The sequence below is a fragment of the Sminthopsis crassicaudata genome, chromosome 5, assembly GCF_048593235.1.
Source record: "Sminthopsis crassicaudata isolate SCR6 chromosome 5, ASM4859323v1, whole genome shotgun sequence".
Taxonomy (NCBI): Eukaryota; Metazoa; Chordata; class Mammalia; order Dasyuromorphia; family Dasyuridae; genus Sminthopsis; species Sminthopsis crassicaudata.
This window is the reverse complement of record NC_133621.1, coordinates 102,826,357-102,846,100: the sequence shown is the minus strand read 5'-3', so window position 1 is coordinate 102,846,100 and position 19,744 is coordinate 102,826,357. Positions and strand designations below refer to the sequence as shown.

The following is a 19,744-nucleotide window of genomic DNA, read 5'->3' as shown; positions in this document are numbered from 1 at the left end:
TGGTGTCTGGAGTGGAGAGAGGATCATTCTTGGTGCCAGCAAGGTCTGAGTTCAAGTCCTGACTGATTCATATATGACTTGTGTGACTTTAAGACAACTGTCTAACAATATATTCCAGAAACGCTGCTGATCTAAATCTGGGGAGGGTGTTTATATTCTGGGAATTCTTCACACTGATGAAATTACACATCCAGATTTCCCCCTCCACATCCTCCCTCAGTATTCATTCTAAATCTCACAGGGTTGTTAGGAGGAAAATATTTGGCAAACCTCAAAAGTGCTCTATTACTGGAAATCTCAGAAATAACCTGTAGACTACTTCAGGGTTGAGGAGATAGAAAAAGCAAACAAAATCGTGTGGGTATGAGGATTACCTCTGGCCTCTGACCACCGTGGCTTCCTAAAACAATGTCTCTTCTAGGGCTAGCATGGAGATTTTGATACTGAGATCCACTGGACTTCTGGGTCTTTTGGCAAACCTGTTTCGTTCTTTGGGCTCAGAGATCTGCTCACTTTCCCCTCACTATCTCATCCTTTGGGACTGATGCTATAGTAGGTCCAGCTTAGATTATGGACTCTCCGTAGGCCAGGAGCCCATGGAAAAATACCTAACTCCCTCCTGGGTTCAAAATAAAAATCATCTTTCTCACAAATCATCAGCTACTGATCTAGGGTCACCTCCCAGAGTGCCCTGGACTAAGTTCATTATTTGAATTTGAATCTTAAACTTAAGAGATCTCAGAAATCAGTAAGCCTGTGGTTTCACAGATTAATAAAATGGTTGTTGACTGACTATGGAATCATCAGTAATTACTTCTTCATGCTCCCCAAGGAGAGATTATCTTGATAAAAGATATTTTAGCTGTGTTATTCCTTCCCTTCCCCCATAAATTCAATTCCCAATAAATCAAAAAATAATTCAACCTGATGCCCACTTTATCGCCAAAGTTTATAAAAGACTATCTCTTTTACTTCATGGGTTGGCCAGAGCAGAAGACCGTTTTAAGCCTCAAGTGTGGGTCCTCTGACTCCTTGGAACAGAAGTTTGGAGCTGGCTGTTGGTGGGGAGCAGAAGACATGGACTCGGCAAGGGAACACTTTTACTAGCCAGCAATGCCGGTCAGTGTGACCTTGCCGAGACAGATTTTATTGAGACATAGACAAGGGGCTTGAGATTGTTCTACTCTCCTATCACCAGGATGAATGACATGAGAACAGTGGGCATCCAAGGCAGCTCAAGTCTAGAGGAATCTCAAAGTTTCTTAAATAATTGTTATTTGGCTCTGTACTACAACTAAGAATAATGGGTTTTCTCCATTGCCCAGGTGGAGTACAGCTTCCTTAATGCAGAGAATGGCGTTGTTACCATTTTAAATGATATTTAGCCACTGCTAAGGGGCCATGGGACTCCATGAGATATGATTTCTCAGATGAATTCTTTCAGGATCATAATTTGCCTAGTTACATGAATGATAGGACCAAGCAGAGTGTGCAGTGATTTCAAACAGTTTAATGTAATTCCAAGACAAAGTGTGATTACATTTCTACACATATACAATATGCATATGTGAGTTTACAAATTTCAATTAATAACTCGTTTCACCTCAGAGACCGAAAAAATGATCAAAAAGAAACTGTGAGTAACAAGCTATAACATAGTTCACCACAATGGGACCCCCTTTCTCACCCTACAGTTAGTAATATTACAATTAAAATAACTATATTTTTCTATAATTTTTTTCTGTTAAAATCATCTCATAAATTTACAATGCTATTATTAGTTTCCAAGACTAATATAAATTCACTCCATTTTTCTACAACGAAAATGATTATTAATTTAGAAGCACACAACGTCATGATGAAAAACACAAGCATTTTTTAGTAGCAAGAACTTGATCAGTTAAGAATTAATTTTCTTGTAAAACATTCTAAAGCCAAGTAAAATATCCATTCTTATACCTATAATATGAGACTAAGGAATAGGTTACATATAGGTCTACAACACATTGGTTTGTCTTTAAAAAAAAAAGTAGACATTTATAAATAAAGAAAAAAGGACAATTCACATAGGAAAAAGAGGTACACAAGAAAATACTGTTGCACGCAATAATTTTTCACAAAGATTAACATGGATTAACACTTTTATTACAGAAACCATACAGTGAAGGAACACAATAGACCAGGGCTTTTATAGGGTTACTGAGCTGAGATGACACTGTAGAGAAAGATCTATGTGAGATAGCAATGGGGAGGGAGTCATTCTTCTTGATTTGGTGATAGAACATCAATTTCTCCTCTTCCCTGTTACCATTCTGGGGAGTGAATCTTTCCAGAGTAGCTTGGATTCATGGGCAGTTGAAAGGTAAGCATTTTTCTAGGCCCTTCCTCTTTTCCTCCTAATAGATTCCATTTTTGGAAACATGATACTATGTAAGAGGCTAATCACCAGATCAAAAGAGATGTAATGGAAGATCAGTTATTATGATTGGCTGCTGCCCATCTACATATCCCCTTGAGTGCTGGGGATCTGGAAACACCATTCCTACCCTTTAGGACCACTTGAAAAAGTGGGGCAAACTGTCAGTCATGTCTGGTCTACTTACATGTGTTATTGATGCAGCCTGTAACATATTTCATGGTGATGTTTTTTTTTTTCCTTTAAATAGTCCAAGTCTAATTCTAACTTTAAAAATGCCTCTTTCTCCTTAGTCATAAAGCTATACTTTTCTCCTATCAGAATTTGGTTTGATATATATTTATATATATATACACACACACACACACACACATATATATATATCAACATCTATATCTATATGCAAACATACAGACATATATGGAGATATAAAGGCTATACAGTGATTCTACCAAACTAGAAATTCTGCTGCCCCAAAGTGTAACTTCCTTTTCTACTTTATTTGGTTAAAAACAAAATAAAACAAAACATGCGGAGGATAAGGAGATGCTTTGGGGCCTAATGTGATTGTGCCCTGGATAATCCATGAAGAATCCTTGAAATGAGCAATATAATATAAAGGTTGGGATGTTGTGGGTAATTACTAAAATTAGAAACTTTGAAAAGAAAGTCATTTGCTTTTGAAGAGCTGGGATACTTCATGTAACCATTGGAAGTTAAGGAAAGCTCTCAAGGATGAATATGGTTAACATTTGAATCAAATTCCTTTTCATTTTGCAAATCCTTCCTATAACCTGAGCCAAGCTATTTAAACAGTAATTTAAAAAGAAATTCTTTGTATAGCTAACAGCTAGGCAAGCCCACTCATTTTAAGGACAAGTGGGTGAGTTTATCCAAGATTTTGATTGGATATAAAGAATGATGGGTTGTAAAGGCTTCTTTGAGCCTTTGATCTGCATCTGGGGCAATTAATTGTGTCAACCTGGCACAGGATGAGGCAGGAGCTGAAACTGGAATGGTCCTATTTCCAGTTTACTTATGGGATGGCAAACTGCCCGGTATTATTGATAACTTCCCAGGAATTCAGTTAGCAGCTGGAGTCACTGGGGATAGCAATGCCAGTAATGAACAGCTAACAAAAAGTTTAGCTGCAAGTGCCCAAAGATGTATGGCAGAGCCCTTCCTTCAAAGGACTTTGTTTTAAAACGGCAGGGGAGAAGAGCTATACCACTTTCTGTATTTTTAGTCTCAAGAACATGACTGAGCCCCAAAGCCATTGACATAAAATTCATTTGGTTACTAAAAGGAAAACAAATCAAAACCAAACCAGGGGTACGATCAAGAGGGAAAGTGATGTTTTTACATCAGAATTCATAGCAAGCAAATAGTAATAAAAATATATAATCAAATGCAGCTTACCAGGAAACAGTAAATGCATTTTTCTTCTTTTCAGTTCCCTAGGTCTGGATAAAAACTTTTTAAAAATTTTAAATAGGTATTACCTGCTAAGGGATAAGATTTAAATCACAGCACTTTCTTTCCAGAATGACTGTCAACAAGGAATAAAAGACAAAGAAAAATCATCAAAATCTTCTAGGAGGGATTAATTAAGAGAGGGAATCCAGAGTTCTAGTAATCTGACTCATAGATGAGTTATGAATTATACATTCTATCCCTCCCTTTGAAGGGTCTTTAGTTTCATTATAAATATCTTTCCTTACTAGTAGTATCACAGATTTACTAAAAGCTCCTAAAATCCTCCAAGTTTTCTCCTTGTTATCTGTTCCTATTTGCTCACTCAGGTCTCTACAAAACCCCCAGTCTTCACTAGGGGTTTCTTGGCTAAACAGGGTTTTATGCTTTTTAAATACTAAGTTAGACAACGAAAGCAAAACAAAAAGAGCTACTTTGACACTTCTTGCCTGTTTTCAAAGGACAAAATGAAGGGCTGGGTATACAGGACAAGCAATATACCTTTGGGAAAGAATTAGCCAGTGAACATGGGAGTGGATGTCAGTTTCTATCTGGGGAAAGGATGCTCCCCTTTTACAAAACCTTTGTTCAATATTTGTTTCAAGCCCCTGTGCTCTGCAATATTACAGCAGGGTAACTGGGAAATAAGTGTCCACAGATCTCATTTCTGCCTGGCTGCTGATGGCCACACTTGTGATGACAAAGAATTCCACTGAAGACAAAACTCACTGAGCCAGTTTGCTCTCCTCATCAGAGAAGAGTTTTAATACAGGATGTTAAAGCTAAAAATCGGGTATAAAACTTGAGACCCGGGCTCTTGGACCTTCTTCCCCTTCATTTTCCCTAAGACTTTCTTTTGGATACCTTCTCTAAAACCCACGGAATCCAAGAATACAGAAGGGGAAACTTATGTTTGGCCAAGGAACACAGCATGGTTAATAAAAGCTTGCCTCATGTGGACACGGCCTCAAAGTAAAGAGGCAAACAAACCACGGGGGGCTTGAAGATGTCATCTAACAAACAAAAATTTCTCTTTAAAAGTACCAGTTTAAATGTAAACTAGAAAACACCTTAACTATAAAATGTAGCCAGGTACCTGTAACTATCCACAGTCGATGATTTAGTTTATGCTAATTAAAATGTGACTCTTTAAATATCTTCTAGAAGGCTAAAGTATGTTACAGTAGCTATGAACATATATACGTATATGTGCATTTTAACATCACATTTGAGTACAACACACACAGTAATCTATTCCTTGGTTTAATTTTTATTGTAAAGAATCACTATCTTCAGAATTCACTCAAGCAACAATGACCAGGGTGGGCATTTATCATTATTTCCAGCCCATACAGAGCCCGTAGTCGTTGTCGTCTTTTTTTTTTTTTTTTTTTAAATCCCAAGTTCAAGCTGGCTACATGTTTTCAAAAAGGCTAAAACCAGGATGAATGCCCACATTTGAGGTAATTTATTGCCACTAGGTCACAGTTTGTGTAAGATAAATGTATCTAAAACCTTCTAAAAAAATCCTCAGAATTCCAGAACACCTACCAAAACAACCCAGGATCCTGCATTCTGATCAGCTGGGTTGGCTTCCAATGGAGGCAGAGTTCTTGAAGATTCTGGAATTCATGTAAACTACCCAAGAACTGAGGCAAACCACCCTGGAGCCAGGGAAATCATTCTTAAAAAGAAAAACAAATGGAAAAAAATATTCAAATGATGTTCCACAGCAGTTTAATAGATATCTGACAGAATTTTGGCCCTCAAACGTTTCTAACTTCATGTAACCTTTCAACTCAAATCAAAATGCCTCCGCATTAATGATTCCCTCTCCTGGGCTCTTGAGACTGGCAACTGGGTCCTCAAACCTGGCTGGGCTTCCTCAGGGCTGCTGCTCTCCAGTCTCTTTTGAGAGGGTTGCCCATCTGTCTCAGAAAGGAAACCTTTTTGTTTCTGTTTTTGAAGGTTTTTTGTATTTACTTTTTTTTTAAATAAAGAAAAAGGAGCCTCTGGATGATAGACCTACACGTGGTATTTACAAGATTGGTGTGAATCCTTCATATGGTTCCACCCACAGCTGAACAGTTGATCTGTTACGGAGATCAGAGTTGTCATAATATTTATCAGTGCAGTAAAAAATAGCATTCTGAAAAAAATATACCTTTAGTATTGCCTTTCTTGGATTAACTATAAGCAAGCAAAAGATACTTTTTAAAAAGAAAAAAACATTTTTTTTCTTCACACTTAAGTTTGTTATAGCAGCACTGCTAAGACTGAAGGATAAAGCTAGTCCATATACAAGAAATACATTTCAATTTTGTTATTTTCTAAAAACCACTGAACATGGCCTCAAAATAACCTTAGCTAACCCCCTCCCCCAATTTTTCCACAGATCAAGCTGATTCTGCCCACTCTAGTTGCAGTCAAATTCAAGGTCTTTTCCCGTTTTTCCTCTTTCAAAAAGCCCAGTTTAGAGTGCCCTTAGGATTCTTATTCTGATTGAATCCTATAGCACATAGCATTATTTGCCTCCTTTTTAAGGAGGTCACCATATGGGAATGGGGTGGGGATTGAGGGTGATGATTCTGAATGGCCTAACATCTGGTTCTCCAGAGAAGCTGATGACCCCTGGGGGATTCTGATGGTGATGAGAGCCATGACCTTGAATTTGAAAACAAAGCAACTCCCTCCCCCATCCCCACCCTCACCCCCACATCCCAATGTCCTGATTTACAACAGCTCTGCTCCATCAACTCAAGGACCTTGGGTCAATTATGTGTAGAAAGCTACATTCTGTTTTTCTTCACCATATTCTGTGACTATACATATACAAGGTCACTGCTTGGGGGATATGGAGGACTTTTTTTTTTTTTTTAATAGAGGTTATTAAAGTTAGTTCTCCAAAGTGGTGGCCTGAGAGCAGAGGCTGTCAAAAATTCATGGAGGAATGATGCAAGGGGAGGTAGAAAGACCATGACCACGGAGGCAAAATCTAGCTGTGCCTTCTTCCAAGGACACAGCTTCCCCATTCACTTCCCTGCACATCTCTTTACATCTGTAAGAGGCATCTCTTTCTTAGACACCTAGGAGTAGTAGGAAACATTTAGACCCCCCACCCCCACTCTCAATGGTTATCAATTTAGTGGAGAACTAAGACTTTAAAGTGCTTCCTTTGAGTCACCACACTCTTGCATGTTCTTCCAATTCCATAGGTCCCTGACTGAGATATTATTACTGGAACTCTTCTGTAGAGACTAAATGTGAGTTCTAAGGCATCCAAGTGGACTAGCAAGGATGAATTATGCCAAACAGTTTCCAGTTTCATTTGATGCTCCTAATATTGGTTTCCAACCACTGGGAATGCTTATTTAAATTCATGTTGGATATAATCTTGAGAAAAGCTTCAGCCCCAGTATTATTACAGTATGCTCACAGTTTGGGATAGCAGCAGTATTTAGTGTTGCTAATCTTCATATTTCTTTATTAGGTGAGTGTGGTTTTGAAATGAATGTGACAAAAATTCCCACAACAAAACATCTTACAAATCAGGGGAGGGACAGAAAGAGGAAAAAAAAAGGAATTTGGTCTTTAACGATGTTATTATTGCCTGTAAAAGAAAGACAGGAACATTATTCTGTCTGCACATGATGATGGTTCTGCAAAGGTTTCTTTGGCTAAGGAAATGAAGATTTTCATCTTCCTTTCAAGTTTGGTAATGGGATTTCTGCCGTGCCCGGTTTTGAGGCTATGCCTTCTGAAATTTATCACAAAGAAAAGGAAAGAAACAAACAAAATCAAGCACTGAAAGTGTCCCTGTGCTGGAATGTTTCATGGCAAAATCACGAGTGTGATGGGGTAATGAAGTCCCAAATTCCAGTTACAGAACAAACTTCTGTTCTTCCGCCGAATTCCCTTCTGGAGCAGAGGCCACCTATCTAGCTCCTTCTTGCCTTTCTGTCTTTTTCTTTCACAACAGCTGTCTGACAGGCCAGTAAGAGAAGCTATGTTTGCACACATCCCTTCTTTCTCCTTGCTACCAGGAAGCAAAGGATGGGGACAAGGGATGCTTCCAGTCTATATCCAACATGGACCACCAAGAATACTTCCTTAAATCTCTTCATCTCCTTCCCTCCAGTTTTCAAGTAAAGCCTGCTCCATGCACACTAACACACACACAGTCACACACCCCGAAATATCTAACATAATCTTATTCAATAATGTTTTCAATTTTCAACTCCAGAGGTCAATTCAAGATATAGCCATCTTTTTTTGCTACTACCACAACTGTCCCTTCGTTATGGCCAATGGTTCTGCATTTTTAACAGCTTGGGTTTTTCCCTGAAAAGAGGAGAAAGCCCAGATCTTTTCCCTACCCTTAAAAAATCCTTCTCTCCAGTAAGGCTAGAAAAGCAAATAGAGTCCATACTGATTGCCTGTCACTATCACAAACACCAATTTGGTCCGGCCTTTCTTTCCCCTCAGAATTAGAAGTACCACAACGCTCCACTTTACAACCTTAATTGACACTGTGCCTCAGATTCCACCACCATCACATCAGTCTGCTTACCCTTCCTGCCTTTCCTGGAAACAGCTGTCATATTACAAAAGAGGATCTAGTCACAGAGACAGGTGTAATCATCCACATGGGCCAAAAGAAACCAATCAACCAGAAGTAAATTCACCTGCAGAAGACGACTTACGCTATTCATTTTTCTCCCCTTCTTGCCTTGTTCTTTACATGTTTCTACCAAACAGGAAGGAAAAATTCTGCTAAAGATCGCTATGTTGTTCTAGGTAAACCAACAATTTTGTGAAACAGATAAGGGACATACCATGCAAGAAGTTCTGTACTCGAAGATCCTGTTCTTAGGGAGAGAGAAGACTACCTTTTTCAAATTGCCAAAGTAGTTCAGTGCTAGAGATTGTGAGGGGAGGATGCTGAATTGGAAACATGACTATTGCTATATTGGGTTTGATTCAGAATTTTTTTATTTTGGATTCTGGATTAAAGGTCTCATAGGAGGCATTATCAGGCTAATAATAGATACCTGATATTTAAATCCTTTATCCTTACCCAAGAATATGGAATATGTGGCACCTAAAACATTATTACTATTTTTTTAAAAGGAGTATATATGGTATATTGAGATTAGGTTGCTCAATAAATATTTGTGATGATGCCGATGATTGTAGGAAACATTATTATAGTCCTATTCAGTGATTTCACATGGATTCTGACCCATTACATCTAAATAACTTTTGGCTCTTCAAAGGCTTTTGGGCTCAGGTATTATCTGTGGTTATTTAAATGGCTAACTCTTCACATGTGTGCCTGTATCCTAAGTGGGACATCTCTGGGACTGTGTACCTAAAGAGGAATAAGTGGTTGAAGAAGGGTTTGTATAAGTGTATGTAAAGTGAAGGAGGACAGAGAGAGAAGGGGACTCCCAGTTCCCCTGGGAAAAGGTCTATTTCCCATTTTTTCTTCTCATCCCTCTAGGAGCTTATAGTGGTTACGATTACCTGACCATCACAGCAATTTATAATACACAATAATTTTCAGGGCAAGGGTACTTTAGTCTGAAAGTTAAATAGGGCTTTCAGGGCAATTAGGAGGCTAGGAAAGAACTGACAGGGGCAGTGAGGTTTGGAGATGGAAGTAAGAGCAGGGAAGGTGGTGAGAATTATATCAAGATTCAGGTCCAACCAATGAAATATCAACTCAAAAAAATTGGTTTCCAAACCAATGGAAGTTCTGTGCAAAATATGGAATACAGCCTTCTATGTTTTCTATACTCCATTCCTGTCCTGTTTAATACAGATATTACTGGAAGATTCTAGAATAACAGAGATGAAAAGAAAATGAAAATCCTACCTGTTGTTCCTAGTCAACTTTCTGTATTTGGTTCTTTTTTGTTTCACATAATTAAATACTCTGATAGCCTTCATTCCATTCAAATACCATAAATATGAGACAGTTAAATATAAAGAAGAAAACATTCATTAAGATGCTGGAATGGAGGAAATTAAAACTCAAGCTAAATATCAGCATTATTATAGTAGTCACAATTACAATAAAATAATGGTGATCCTCCTCGGGTGTATAAATCGCACTAAATTTTCAATGCTGACCTGAAGGGGAAGTGTGACAAGAGAGGGAGAAAAAACAGAGAGGAAATGGGAAAAATGGGGAATTTTGGATATGAACAGTTTCCTTTTTTTTTTTTTTTTTTCTCTTTAATGTTAAAGGCGCTTTTGTCTCCAGGATTTGATTTCAGCGAAGTCGGTGTTGGAATGATTTCTTCTGGAGATTCCCAAGAAACTAACATGGCCAAGTTGAGTTTCATTTGCTAGTTGCCGGACACTTTTGCACCTGGGGGAATGTTACTGTTGGATATCTCACATATGTGCCACTGCAGACTGATCTTTCAAGGTCAGGTGACTGTGGGAGACCTCCCTTCTTCACTGAGGCTGTGTGACAATCCCTTTGTCCTAAATGAGGGCGAGTGGTACTGTGGTATGAGGGAGAGTAAATCTGATCCCTGCTGCAAGAACTTTCCCATCCTATTTCACATTCTGCCTATTGCTTCAGTCAGACAACAAATATTGCTTGGGCTCAGATGGTGTACAGGGCCTCAAAGGGGTAGAAATGTTCTCTCCGATATGCCCCTGGGGAATGTGGTCTAATCTTATACTCATTTGTGTCAGGGCTGTTTACTCCTCCATTGGGAGAGACTGTTCTTTGTAAAATTTCTAAGACGTGTGGGGAAGGAGTGAGGGAAGTTTCCAGAGTTCCTTTGCAATTACGAGCTAAATTAACAACTTTACTGAGATGAAACTAAGTCGTCATTAAGAAAACACTATTTGCAGAAGATTATCTGGGCAAGTCTAGAGTTGCAGAGCTGGGGAGGGATGTAGAGGTGAGAGCAGAGGGGGATTAAGAAAATATGACATAGAGGTCAAAGGATCATATATTTAGAGCTGGAAGGGACCTTGAAAGCCATTGAATCCAACCTCATTTTACAGATAAGGAGGAAACGCAAGCAGGAAGAAGTAAAGTGACTTGTTCAAGTCACAGGTAAAATCTGAGGCAGGATTTGAATTCAGACCTCCCTGACTTCCAAGTCCAGGTTCCCACTATATCCCCAAAGTAAAATCTGGGATTTCTTTGAATTAACTTTTTCTTTTGAAACTTGAATTCAGGGTCACCTTCAATCAAAGGTCTGGAAAGAATTTTGAAAGGTCCTATCAGTAGCAGGATATTGCTTTTTGTCTCCATTAATCAAATTCTGAGGGGCTCTCTCTGCTTGAGGAGGATGCTTTCTTAACTTGGATTCCCAGCCCCTCAAGACACTTCCAGTACATTTATCAGTGCCTACTAGATATTGCTTGAAGCAACAATGCAGCAGTGCAAAGGACTTTCTGACAACAATGAGGTTGGGATGTTTCTATGGAACTCTTCTTCCTCCAATAAACTTCCTGCAAACCAGGGGCTCAAAGAAAATTAGGGAATTGGAGGAAAGAATTTAGCAGCAAAATGTCTAGGCTGGTGGTTTTCCATGGAGGTGAGGAGGGGAGAAGACAGACAAACAGGGTCTGGGAATAGTGCAAGGGTAAAGTGATGACAGCAGGAAAGCTGGGTGTGGGAACTGCAAAGGGGCCAAGAGACTGAATCTCAGGAGAACTGGGAGGGGCCTTGGGAACCATCTAGCCAGAAAACTGAGACCCAAAGGGGCAGCCCACCCAGCCAAAGTCACAGAGTGCGTAGTAGAAAAATCAGGAGGAGAATCTGGACCGTGTGACTCTCAGTCCGGACTCTTGAATTCCCAGGGCAAGCACAGAAAAAGGAGGAATGAAGGGAGGAACCAAGAGCACCCAGAATTTGTAGAGTTTGCTCTCATCCCTAGGCTGGCCTGACTTCTGGTGAGATATTCCTACTCTCTCAATGAGTGGCTCCATTTTCCCCCTTTGCTGACAGTAAGCTCCCAAAGATCCTCACTTCTAAAGGGGCTAGAGTTCCTGGGAAGGTGGGAATGCCTCATTCACCGGGCCAACACATGAGAACTTGGCCCAAAGTAGTCCCTGGGAAGGTGGGAATGCCTCATTCACCGGGCCAACACATGAGAACTTGGCCCAAAGTCCCATTCTGAGTCGCCTGCTGCTCCTACTCAATCCTCCAACGCCACATGGACAACATCCTGCAGCCCCTGCAAAGCCTCCTTGACACGGAAAGTGGGCAGGACAACTGGCCACAAGAAAATAAGGATTAGGAGTAAAAGAAGAAAAAGCCCGAGCCAGATTACAGCAAAAGGAGGAGGGCTGGGATTCTAGTCTGACTAGCCTCAGGCAGTTTCTAGGAGTACCAGTGGAAGTAAACCCTTACAGCACATCTGTAATTTGGTAAGGCACTAGGAGGGAATGATGTAAAACTAAGACTGTGACAGTTGTAATGGCTGTGCCGAGGAACGCATCACAGAGAGAAGGCAGCACCAGCTCTCTGGTCTCTCGCTCACACACGTTCACACACACTCACACACGCTCACACACACGAACCTAGACAATCACATTTGTTACATGCCTATGTTATATCACTTTTTTGTGCAATCACATTGAAGATAAATCTATTGGTATCACTGAAGTTGAACACAAAGTAAGAAAAAAAGGTCTACAGTGCTACATCCTATGTGGAGGTGGGGAGGGAGGGGGGGCGGCTAAAACTTCTGCTACCTCCTACACGGCTAGGGATTCAAAGTGAAAAGAAAACAACAGAAAAAAAAAAAACTCAGAATCTCAACATACATTATTAATGACATTTTAGGAATAACATTGCTTAGGGATTGATCCAGAATGCCCGGAAGGGAAAATTAAACCCTCTCCAGATCATCTACCAGTTGGCCAAACACAAGGATGTGAATTTGACTCCAAGGCAACGAGGAGTCTGGCCTGCCCCTCTCTTATATCTTGCCTCACTCTCATCCTCACCCTGTTCTCTCCATCCCCAAAGTAACGACAACATATCAATGCCCTTGGATCACAGCCAGATGCACAGGAGGGCTATGGGCCCTTCAGAGTTCTGGAAAAATCCCTTTTTCTTATTATGTTCAATTGATTAAAAACCTATTGGATTTCGGTTTCAGGTATCCCTGACAGCAACTTCATAAATGTCACTTGCTGTCATATGAAAATAATTTTTCAAAAGTCTATAGATAAAGTTCTTAAAAAACTGGGGCCCCCAAATTCTGGGATCTTCCTGGTGCTCTCTTCTTCTCTCCAGTTTGGTGCAGAATGGATACATGATTCTGTGGGTTTTTTGTTGCTGTTGTTATTGTTTTCTTTTTTTTTTTTCTTTTTTGTTTTTAAAAATAAAACGCATAGAATAATTTCCCCTCCTCAGTCCCTTCCTTTTTTCAAAATGTCTTTCCTCTGTCTCTCCTTCCACTTCCTTGTTCAAGTTTCACTGACAGCCCCTAACTCTCACTTCCTTACCTTTCTCCTCCGTCTCTCGGCCCCATTTGCATTGTTTGTGAGCTGCATCCTCCTATATAAAAAGCAGCCTCGCTCCCATTTCAATCCAAGGTGCTCCCTTTCTCTCTCCTTCTCCTTTCTTCCCCTCCCTTCTTTTAAACCTCCCTCTCTTCACTCTCCTCCCATACTCCAGTGTTTATATGTAAGGGTACTGGTTGACCTTGGCAGGGCTCAATGGGTATCCAGTGTAGACGGTGGAGGCAGGAGAGGCGCTGATGTAGGTCTGGTGAGCAAACTGAGCTTGATATTGACTTGGGTGGATGGTGGGTGAGGGCAGGACTCGAGGCCCCATGCTAACAGGGACTTGGTGAACAATGCTTGCTGGGTAGGCAGCGTGCTGCACGGTGTGGCGAGCAGAGCCCTGGGAGGCCACAAGGTGGGCCACAGTGCCAGTGGAGCCCAGAGCTGCAGGGGTGGTATAGGTGTAGAGGTGAGGCTGGGTCGGGAGGTGGGCAGCAGCAGCAGCCAGGTGAGGGTGGACTGTGCCATGACTGGGGCTGTTGTGCGGAAAGGAGTACGGAGCCTGAGCAATTGTAGGAGTGATGTAGGCTTGTTGGCGCCGGTGAGGTCCAGCACGATCCGTGGTGATGTGCTGCTGGGCCTAAAAAAGACAAGCACCAAGATGCTGGGTTAGATTCTATTAGGTAGGAGATGAGGCTCGGGGAGAACAGGTGAACCCTCTGGGGTTCATTAGCTAGAGGACTCTCCTATAATTCAAGACAACCATCAGCCTCTAGGACTGTCACCTGAGCTACATCCTGTTCCCTTGCTGCAGCCTCCTTCACACTACATCTCCCAGACTTGCACCTCCAAGGTCATCCACAGCTTGGCACTGCATGTAGATCCAGTCTCCTGATTCACCTTTGGAACATTTTTCAAACATATCCCTTCTCTCTTCTGTTCACAAGACCCCATCATCTCTTTGCCCTCAGACTAGTGTAAAAAGCTCTTGGCTGATGTGTCTGTCACAATTCTTCCAGCCCATCCTCCATTCAGTCATCAAGGTGCTTTCTCTGAAGCACAAATCTGACCCTCTTCTCTCCCCCCCCATTCCAGGCCCCATCACCTCCAGGATCAAACAGAAAATCTTGTTCAGCCTTCAAAGTCCTTCCCGCCTGTCTCACTAAACTTTCTGATCTTCATTCTCTTCCAGCCAGTGGCTCCTTGCTGTTCTTTAAATAACACTCTCCCATCTCCTGACTTTGGCTGTTTTTCCCAGTTGTCCCACACACACGAATAAGCTTTTCCTCCTCAAGTTCACCTCCTGGCCTCCCTGACTTCAGTCAGGCCTCAGGTGAAATGCCATTTTCTATAAAAAGTCTTCCCCAATCTCTCTAAATTCTAGTACCTTCTCTTTTCATCTTTTCCTATTTTTCCTATAGGAAGCTTATTTGTTGTTACAAATTGCCCCCAGGCAGGTAGGATTAGAACTAATTCATCTCTGCAGTAGTTCTGTGATATGGGTAAGGGCTGAGCATGCTATCTTTTTAATATTTAAGATAAGGTAACTGAAGGCTTAAGCTCTAAGATAATTTTTCCAGACAATCAGGTGGTGCAGTGGGAAGAGGGCACCACATTTGGAGTCAGGAAGACTTCAAAACTGGCCTCATATATCTAGTAACTGTGTGACCCTGTCGGCCTCAGTTTCCTCACCTGTAAAATGAAGTGGAGAAGGAAATGGCAAACCAGACCTGCATCCCTTCCAGAAATCCTAAAGGGGATCACAAAATAACTCAACAACTGCTAACATATACATAGCACTTTCTATGTTCTAGGTACTAAGTTAAAGTATTTTACAAGTTTTATCTCATTTTATCCTCACAATAACCCTGTGAGATAGTCAGTTAACCTCACTATACATATAAGGAAATGAAAGCAAATAGAGGTTAACAACCTTGCCCAGGATCACATAGCTAGTTAAGTATCTGAGGCTGGATTATAACTCAGATCTTCTTAGCTGCAAGTTAATAGTATTCAATCCATTGCACCACCTAGAAGCCAGTTGTAAGGCAAGACAGCAAACTCAACATTTAGTTGGGCTCTCTTTAAGATGTTGGCTTACCTGGCTGAGATTAAGAGGCTGCTGTTGCTGGAAATGTGGTCCTGGCCTCGGCTGCCTATAGGCGATGGCTCCAGACGAGTTCCCTGAAGAGTGACCACTAGTAGAGGTCACGATGCTGGAGGACTTAGACTTGTAGGAGGATGAGTGGTGACTGGTATTGACTGTCAGGAAGAGGAAACATGGTTACATGTTAAATCAAATCACCAAGGCTCAAAGTCCCCTCCAAAAAAGCTGATAAAATGATAAAAAAGACACCTTCAAGTATGTGTAGTATCTTAGTCTTAAAACTTTCCATTCACACACAGTCTTATCCCCTCATTGATAGAATTACTAGCATTGCTTTATTTGAATTCCAACCTTTATTCCTCTTTTGGATAGAATTAGGTATTGAATACAAGTGAGGTAATTTCAGTGGAAGTTAAAGGACAAATTATTTCCTATATACCCTATAAAAAGCTTGTTTGTACATATTTGTTGCATGGTTTGGGAGAAGAGTTGACAGCTATCACAACAGTTGACATTCAGGGTCTAGGGATAGGTCACATATCTATTATATAGGCTAGAACCAACCAAACTAAGTTTGAAAAAGCATCAAGTTAACCAGAAGGTGGGGGCTTGTGCGTGTGATTTTTTTTTTTACCACAGCAATCTCCTAAGTGGTAGCCATGATCTTTCTTGGTAGAAGTACTCATATCAAGGAAAGGACAGATTCTTGAAGTTAAGAAGGTTTGTAAAGTGCTTTAGATACATACTCTTGTTTTCTTCCTCCAAACAAGGCAGACAGGCACAACAGTATTACAAAGGAGGTTACTGGGCTCAGGGACAAGTCCATGGTTGCAGAGCTAGTGAGTGTTGGAAGCAGGATTTAAACCTCCAGGGCTCTTTCTTTACTATACCACATACTTCACACATTATCAAATGTTAAAGGGCCAGACAGTTTTAAAAAAAGTTCTGCCATTTACCATCTATACTCTTCATCAAGTTCACCTCATTTCTTGGCTACTAAATTTTTATTGTTTCAAAGTTGAGGGTTTTTAAAAAATCCCCCACTTAAGTCTTCTGAAATGGATACTATATGAACTGAATGGAATAGCAAAAGTCAAAATGCACTGAAAACTGTAAAGTTCTATGTTGTCAAACAGTGGTATAGAGATACTCAGATGGAGGGTTGGAGATATGAAATGGTGGCAAGATACTAGCAATATTCCAGCACTAGAAATTTGTGAGCATGAAGCAATCAGAAGAGAAACAGTAACCAAATTGAGCTTCACAAGGAGGGCCCCGCCTCAAATTATACACCACTTTTCCAGCCCAAGTGAGTGCCAACTTCCACAGGACTTGGCTAGGTCTTCATTGGCAACAAGGCTGAGGTGGCTAAATGGGGCCATATTTAAGTGTCTAGCTTAGAAGGAGGCATTTGACCGGTATACCAGTCAAAACAAGGTGGGTAGGCAAGGCTGGAAAGAGCAGATGGGAATTGAAGTTCTGGGAGGCAATAGCTCAAGTCAAACGAGGTAATTAAAGAGGTCAATAGGCAGAAATGTTTAGATAGGCAGGTGTGGTCTAGAATCCAGGAGGTCTGAGAATAATCAGAAATGGCACCAGTAGACAGAAGACATGTAGGGAAGCTTTTTTCTTAGGGCAGAGACTTTTCTCTCTGCTTCAAATCAGGAGGAGAATTTGAAAAATTAAAAATGAACTAATTCCTAGGCGATGAAGAAAGTTCCACAAAGCTTGGAGGTTCTTTTATCATAGTTCTTCATTATAGACCCAGCACTGGGACTTTCCAAATAAAAGGCACTTGATATTTAATTTCTTAAATAAATACCTGATTAATAGGCAAAAATCACAAAGAAAGAAACTCTACCAAATATGGTAGGTCATGGCAGACTTGTTTATACTTGTATAATTGTTTTTCAGTCATATCTAACTTTTCATGTTTTTATAATTATTGCATTCTTTGTTATATTGGACTTATAAATACTTGTAGATCACATGGGTATGATATAGTGACTAAAGAATTGCTTCTGGTGCTGAGACAAACTAGATTTAAGTTCTGTCTCGTCCACTTTTTTGGATAATTTATCTAACCTCTTTGTGGTTTGGGCTTCTCTGTAATACTGTGAAATGTCAGAAAGGGTTCTAGAAGTTCCTCAAACTCCTTATTCAAAGAAATCACAAGCTAATTAAAAAGCCAAAAATTCAAGGGAGGAACTTGTCCTTCCCAAGGAGAATTGAGGCTAAAAATGGAGTGGACAGGACTCTTAGGCAATGAGAGGTGAAAGGGGGGGCAGGCTCTGAGATCAGCTGAATCTGCTCCGGTAGCACAGGGAAAGTAGAGCCTGAATGATATAAGTGGTTGTCACAGGTTTTCTGTGAGGAAAAAATAATTTGTCAGAATGAATTGTGAGAGCAAATTTTAAAAGACCTATTATATCAGTCTGAGAATAAAGTTGAGGGAGGGTAGAAAAAAAATGAAAAATACAAATCTTAGAGAGAGCTGAATAAAGGATTATCTCATTTCACTTGCATTTGTTTATTTTGGATCTATTGTTTTTTGTGATTTGTAATTTTGTTCACCTAATAATTACATTTTCCGATTATATTATAAATATATCTTACTTTTTAAACCTTCATAGTATTTTTGTACTTTGCAAGCCCTGTTAAACTTTCTTATCACCATCTAGTGGATGTGAAAAATACTGGAAGAATGACGACAAAACAGAAGAATGAAAACTCTAATTCTAACTACAACCATGGATTGTAGCTGGTGTACAGAGCCAGGTGGTGGAAGAATTAAAAGGAAACTGGTTCCCTGAGAGTTGTACTCAGCAGGGTTTCAGTATGAGGCCTTTTTTTTACACAAAGTGGGTGCTCAAAAGCTATCTGCTGAATTACAGTGCACTGAACAAAATTACAGGGAGTAAATATCTGAGTCAACAAGCAAACCAAACCAAACATCAAGAATGTGAAGAGGCACCTTCAAAGCAAAGATTTTCTAAAGTTTGGCTTGATGAGAAATGTGAATTCTCAATGTCAGTTTGTCTCAATTAACAGTTGGGATCCAAGTACAAATTTCAAGGGGTCCAGGAGCTTAGATGGGAAAAAAGCCATTTTTAATTTATCATTTTAAAGATTTTAGCTTAGATTTTAAAGTTTTATTATATTTTTGCCAATCATTTTTAAAAGTAATCTCTGGGTTCTAATAGTATGTATTTTATTCTATGCATTTATAAACATCATGGTAGCCATGGGCTTTCACCTGACAAAGAGGCCTGAAACACACAAAGGGAATAAGAGCATCTGCTCTTGGAACCCTGCCAAGCTGAGGACATGGGGATAGCAAGAAGGCTGAAGAATTAGGGGGCCTCTTCACTTTTACTCTCATTTTTATAGGTTTCCACCATTAACTTGCTCTCCACAAATAATGTCTAGAAGAGGTAAAAATTGAGGCGTTACCAATTGAAAACATAAAGACTACAGATGAAAAATTAAAAGCCATTTAAAGTCATTTGAAAAGGTTATATATACAGCTAGCTTCCATTGTGGAAGCTTTCCTGACCACCTTTGAAATAATTCAAAAGTAGGGGTGTCAAGGAGGTAAATGAGATGAAATTTCTATTTTTACAAAAGTTTTGATCTCATTCGTTTTTATGTCATTTCTGAAGTAGTTTTTTTTTCCCTCTGAATCTTGTAAAAAAAGAAAATGTTAAGCAAACCAATATATGGATCAAATCTGACAGCACTTGCAACAGTCTACAAGTATTGTTTCGTTGATCTCTTTAAGGAGGTTTGTAAAGTTTGTATTTTAAGTAGAAACAAACTAGCAGACATATAGAAAGAACAATTAGCTCAAAAGAGATAATTTTTAAACTCAATTGAAGGAAATAAAATGTATGTAGGTCAGGTCCAGATTGGTTGGTAGAGAACTGATTGATAGTTTTGATAACTCAGTGGACAGAGGTGCTAAGATGAATAATAAAAGATTGAGTACTTGATTTTAGTTGGATGGGCCCAAATCTGTTACCATCTTTCCAATAATATTGAACCAATAGGCAAGATTAGGAAGTCTTCTATGGCCTTACTAGTCAAGAATGCTGATTGACTGCTGATGAACAGAGAACAGTGTGACATCAAAGATCCACACACAGTTCACAAAGAGAGGGAGGAAATAAGGGAGGTTGCAATCATACTAGGACTCCAGCATTCCAGATTCAGAGCTGAAAGGGACTTTAGAGGGTATACAAATCTAAGTGTCTCATTTT

At 40.0% G+C, this 19,744-nt stretch overlaps 1 protein-coding gene across 1 annotated transcript in view; it reads right to left on the bottom strand.

The window, feature by feature from the left end:
* Positions 1-1,490: 1,490 nt before the first annotated feature.
* The window catches only part of HIPK2 (homeodomain interacting protein kinase 2), a 258,705-nt gene continuing 240,451 nt past the window's right edge, over positions 1,491-19,744 (bottom strand). Inside the window, 2 exon segments of the mRNA XM_074267771.1 lie at positions 1,491-14,018; positions 15,480-15,640. Of these exon segments, the coding sequence (XP_074123872.1) occupies positions 13,554-14,018; positions 15,480-15,640 (626 nt within the window). The 3' untranslated portion in view covers positions 1,491-13,553.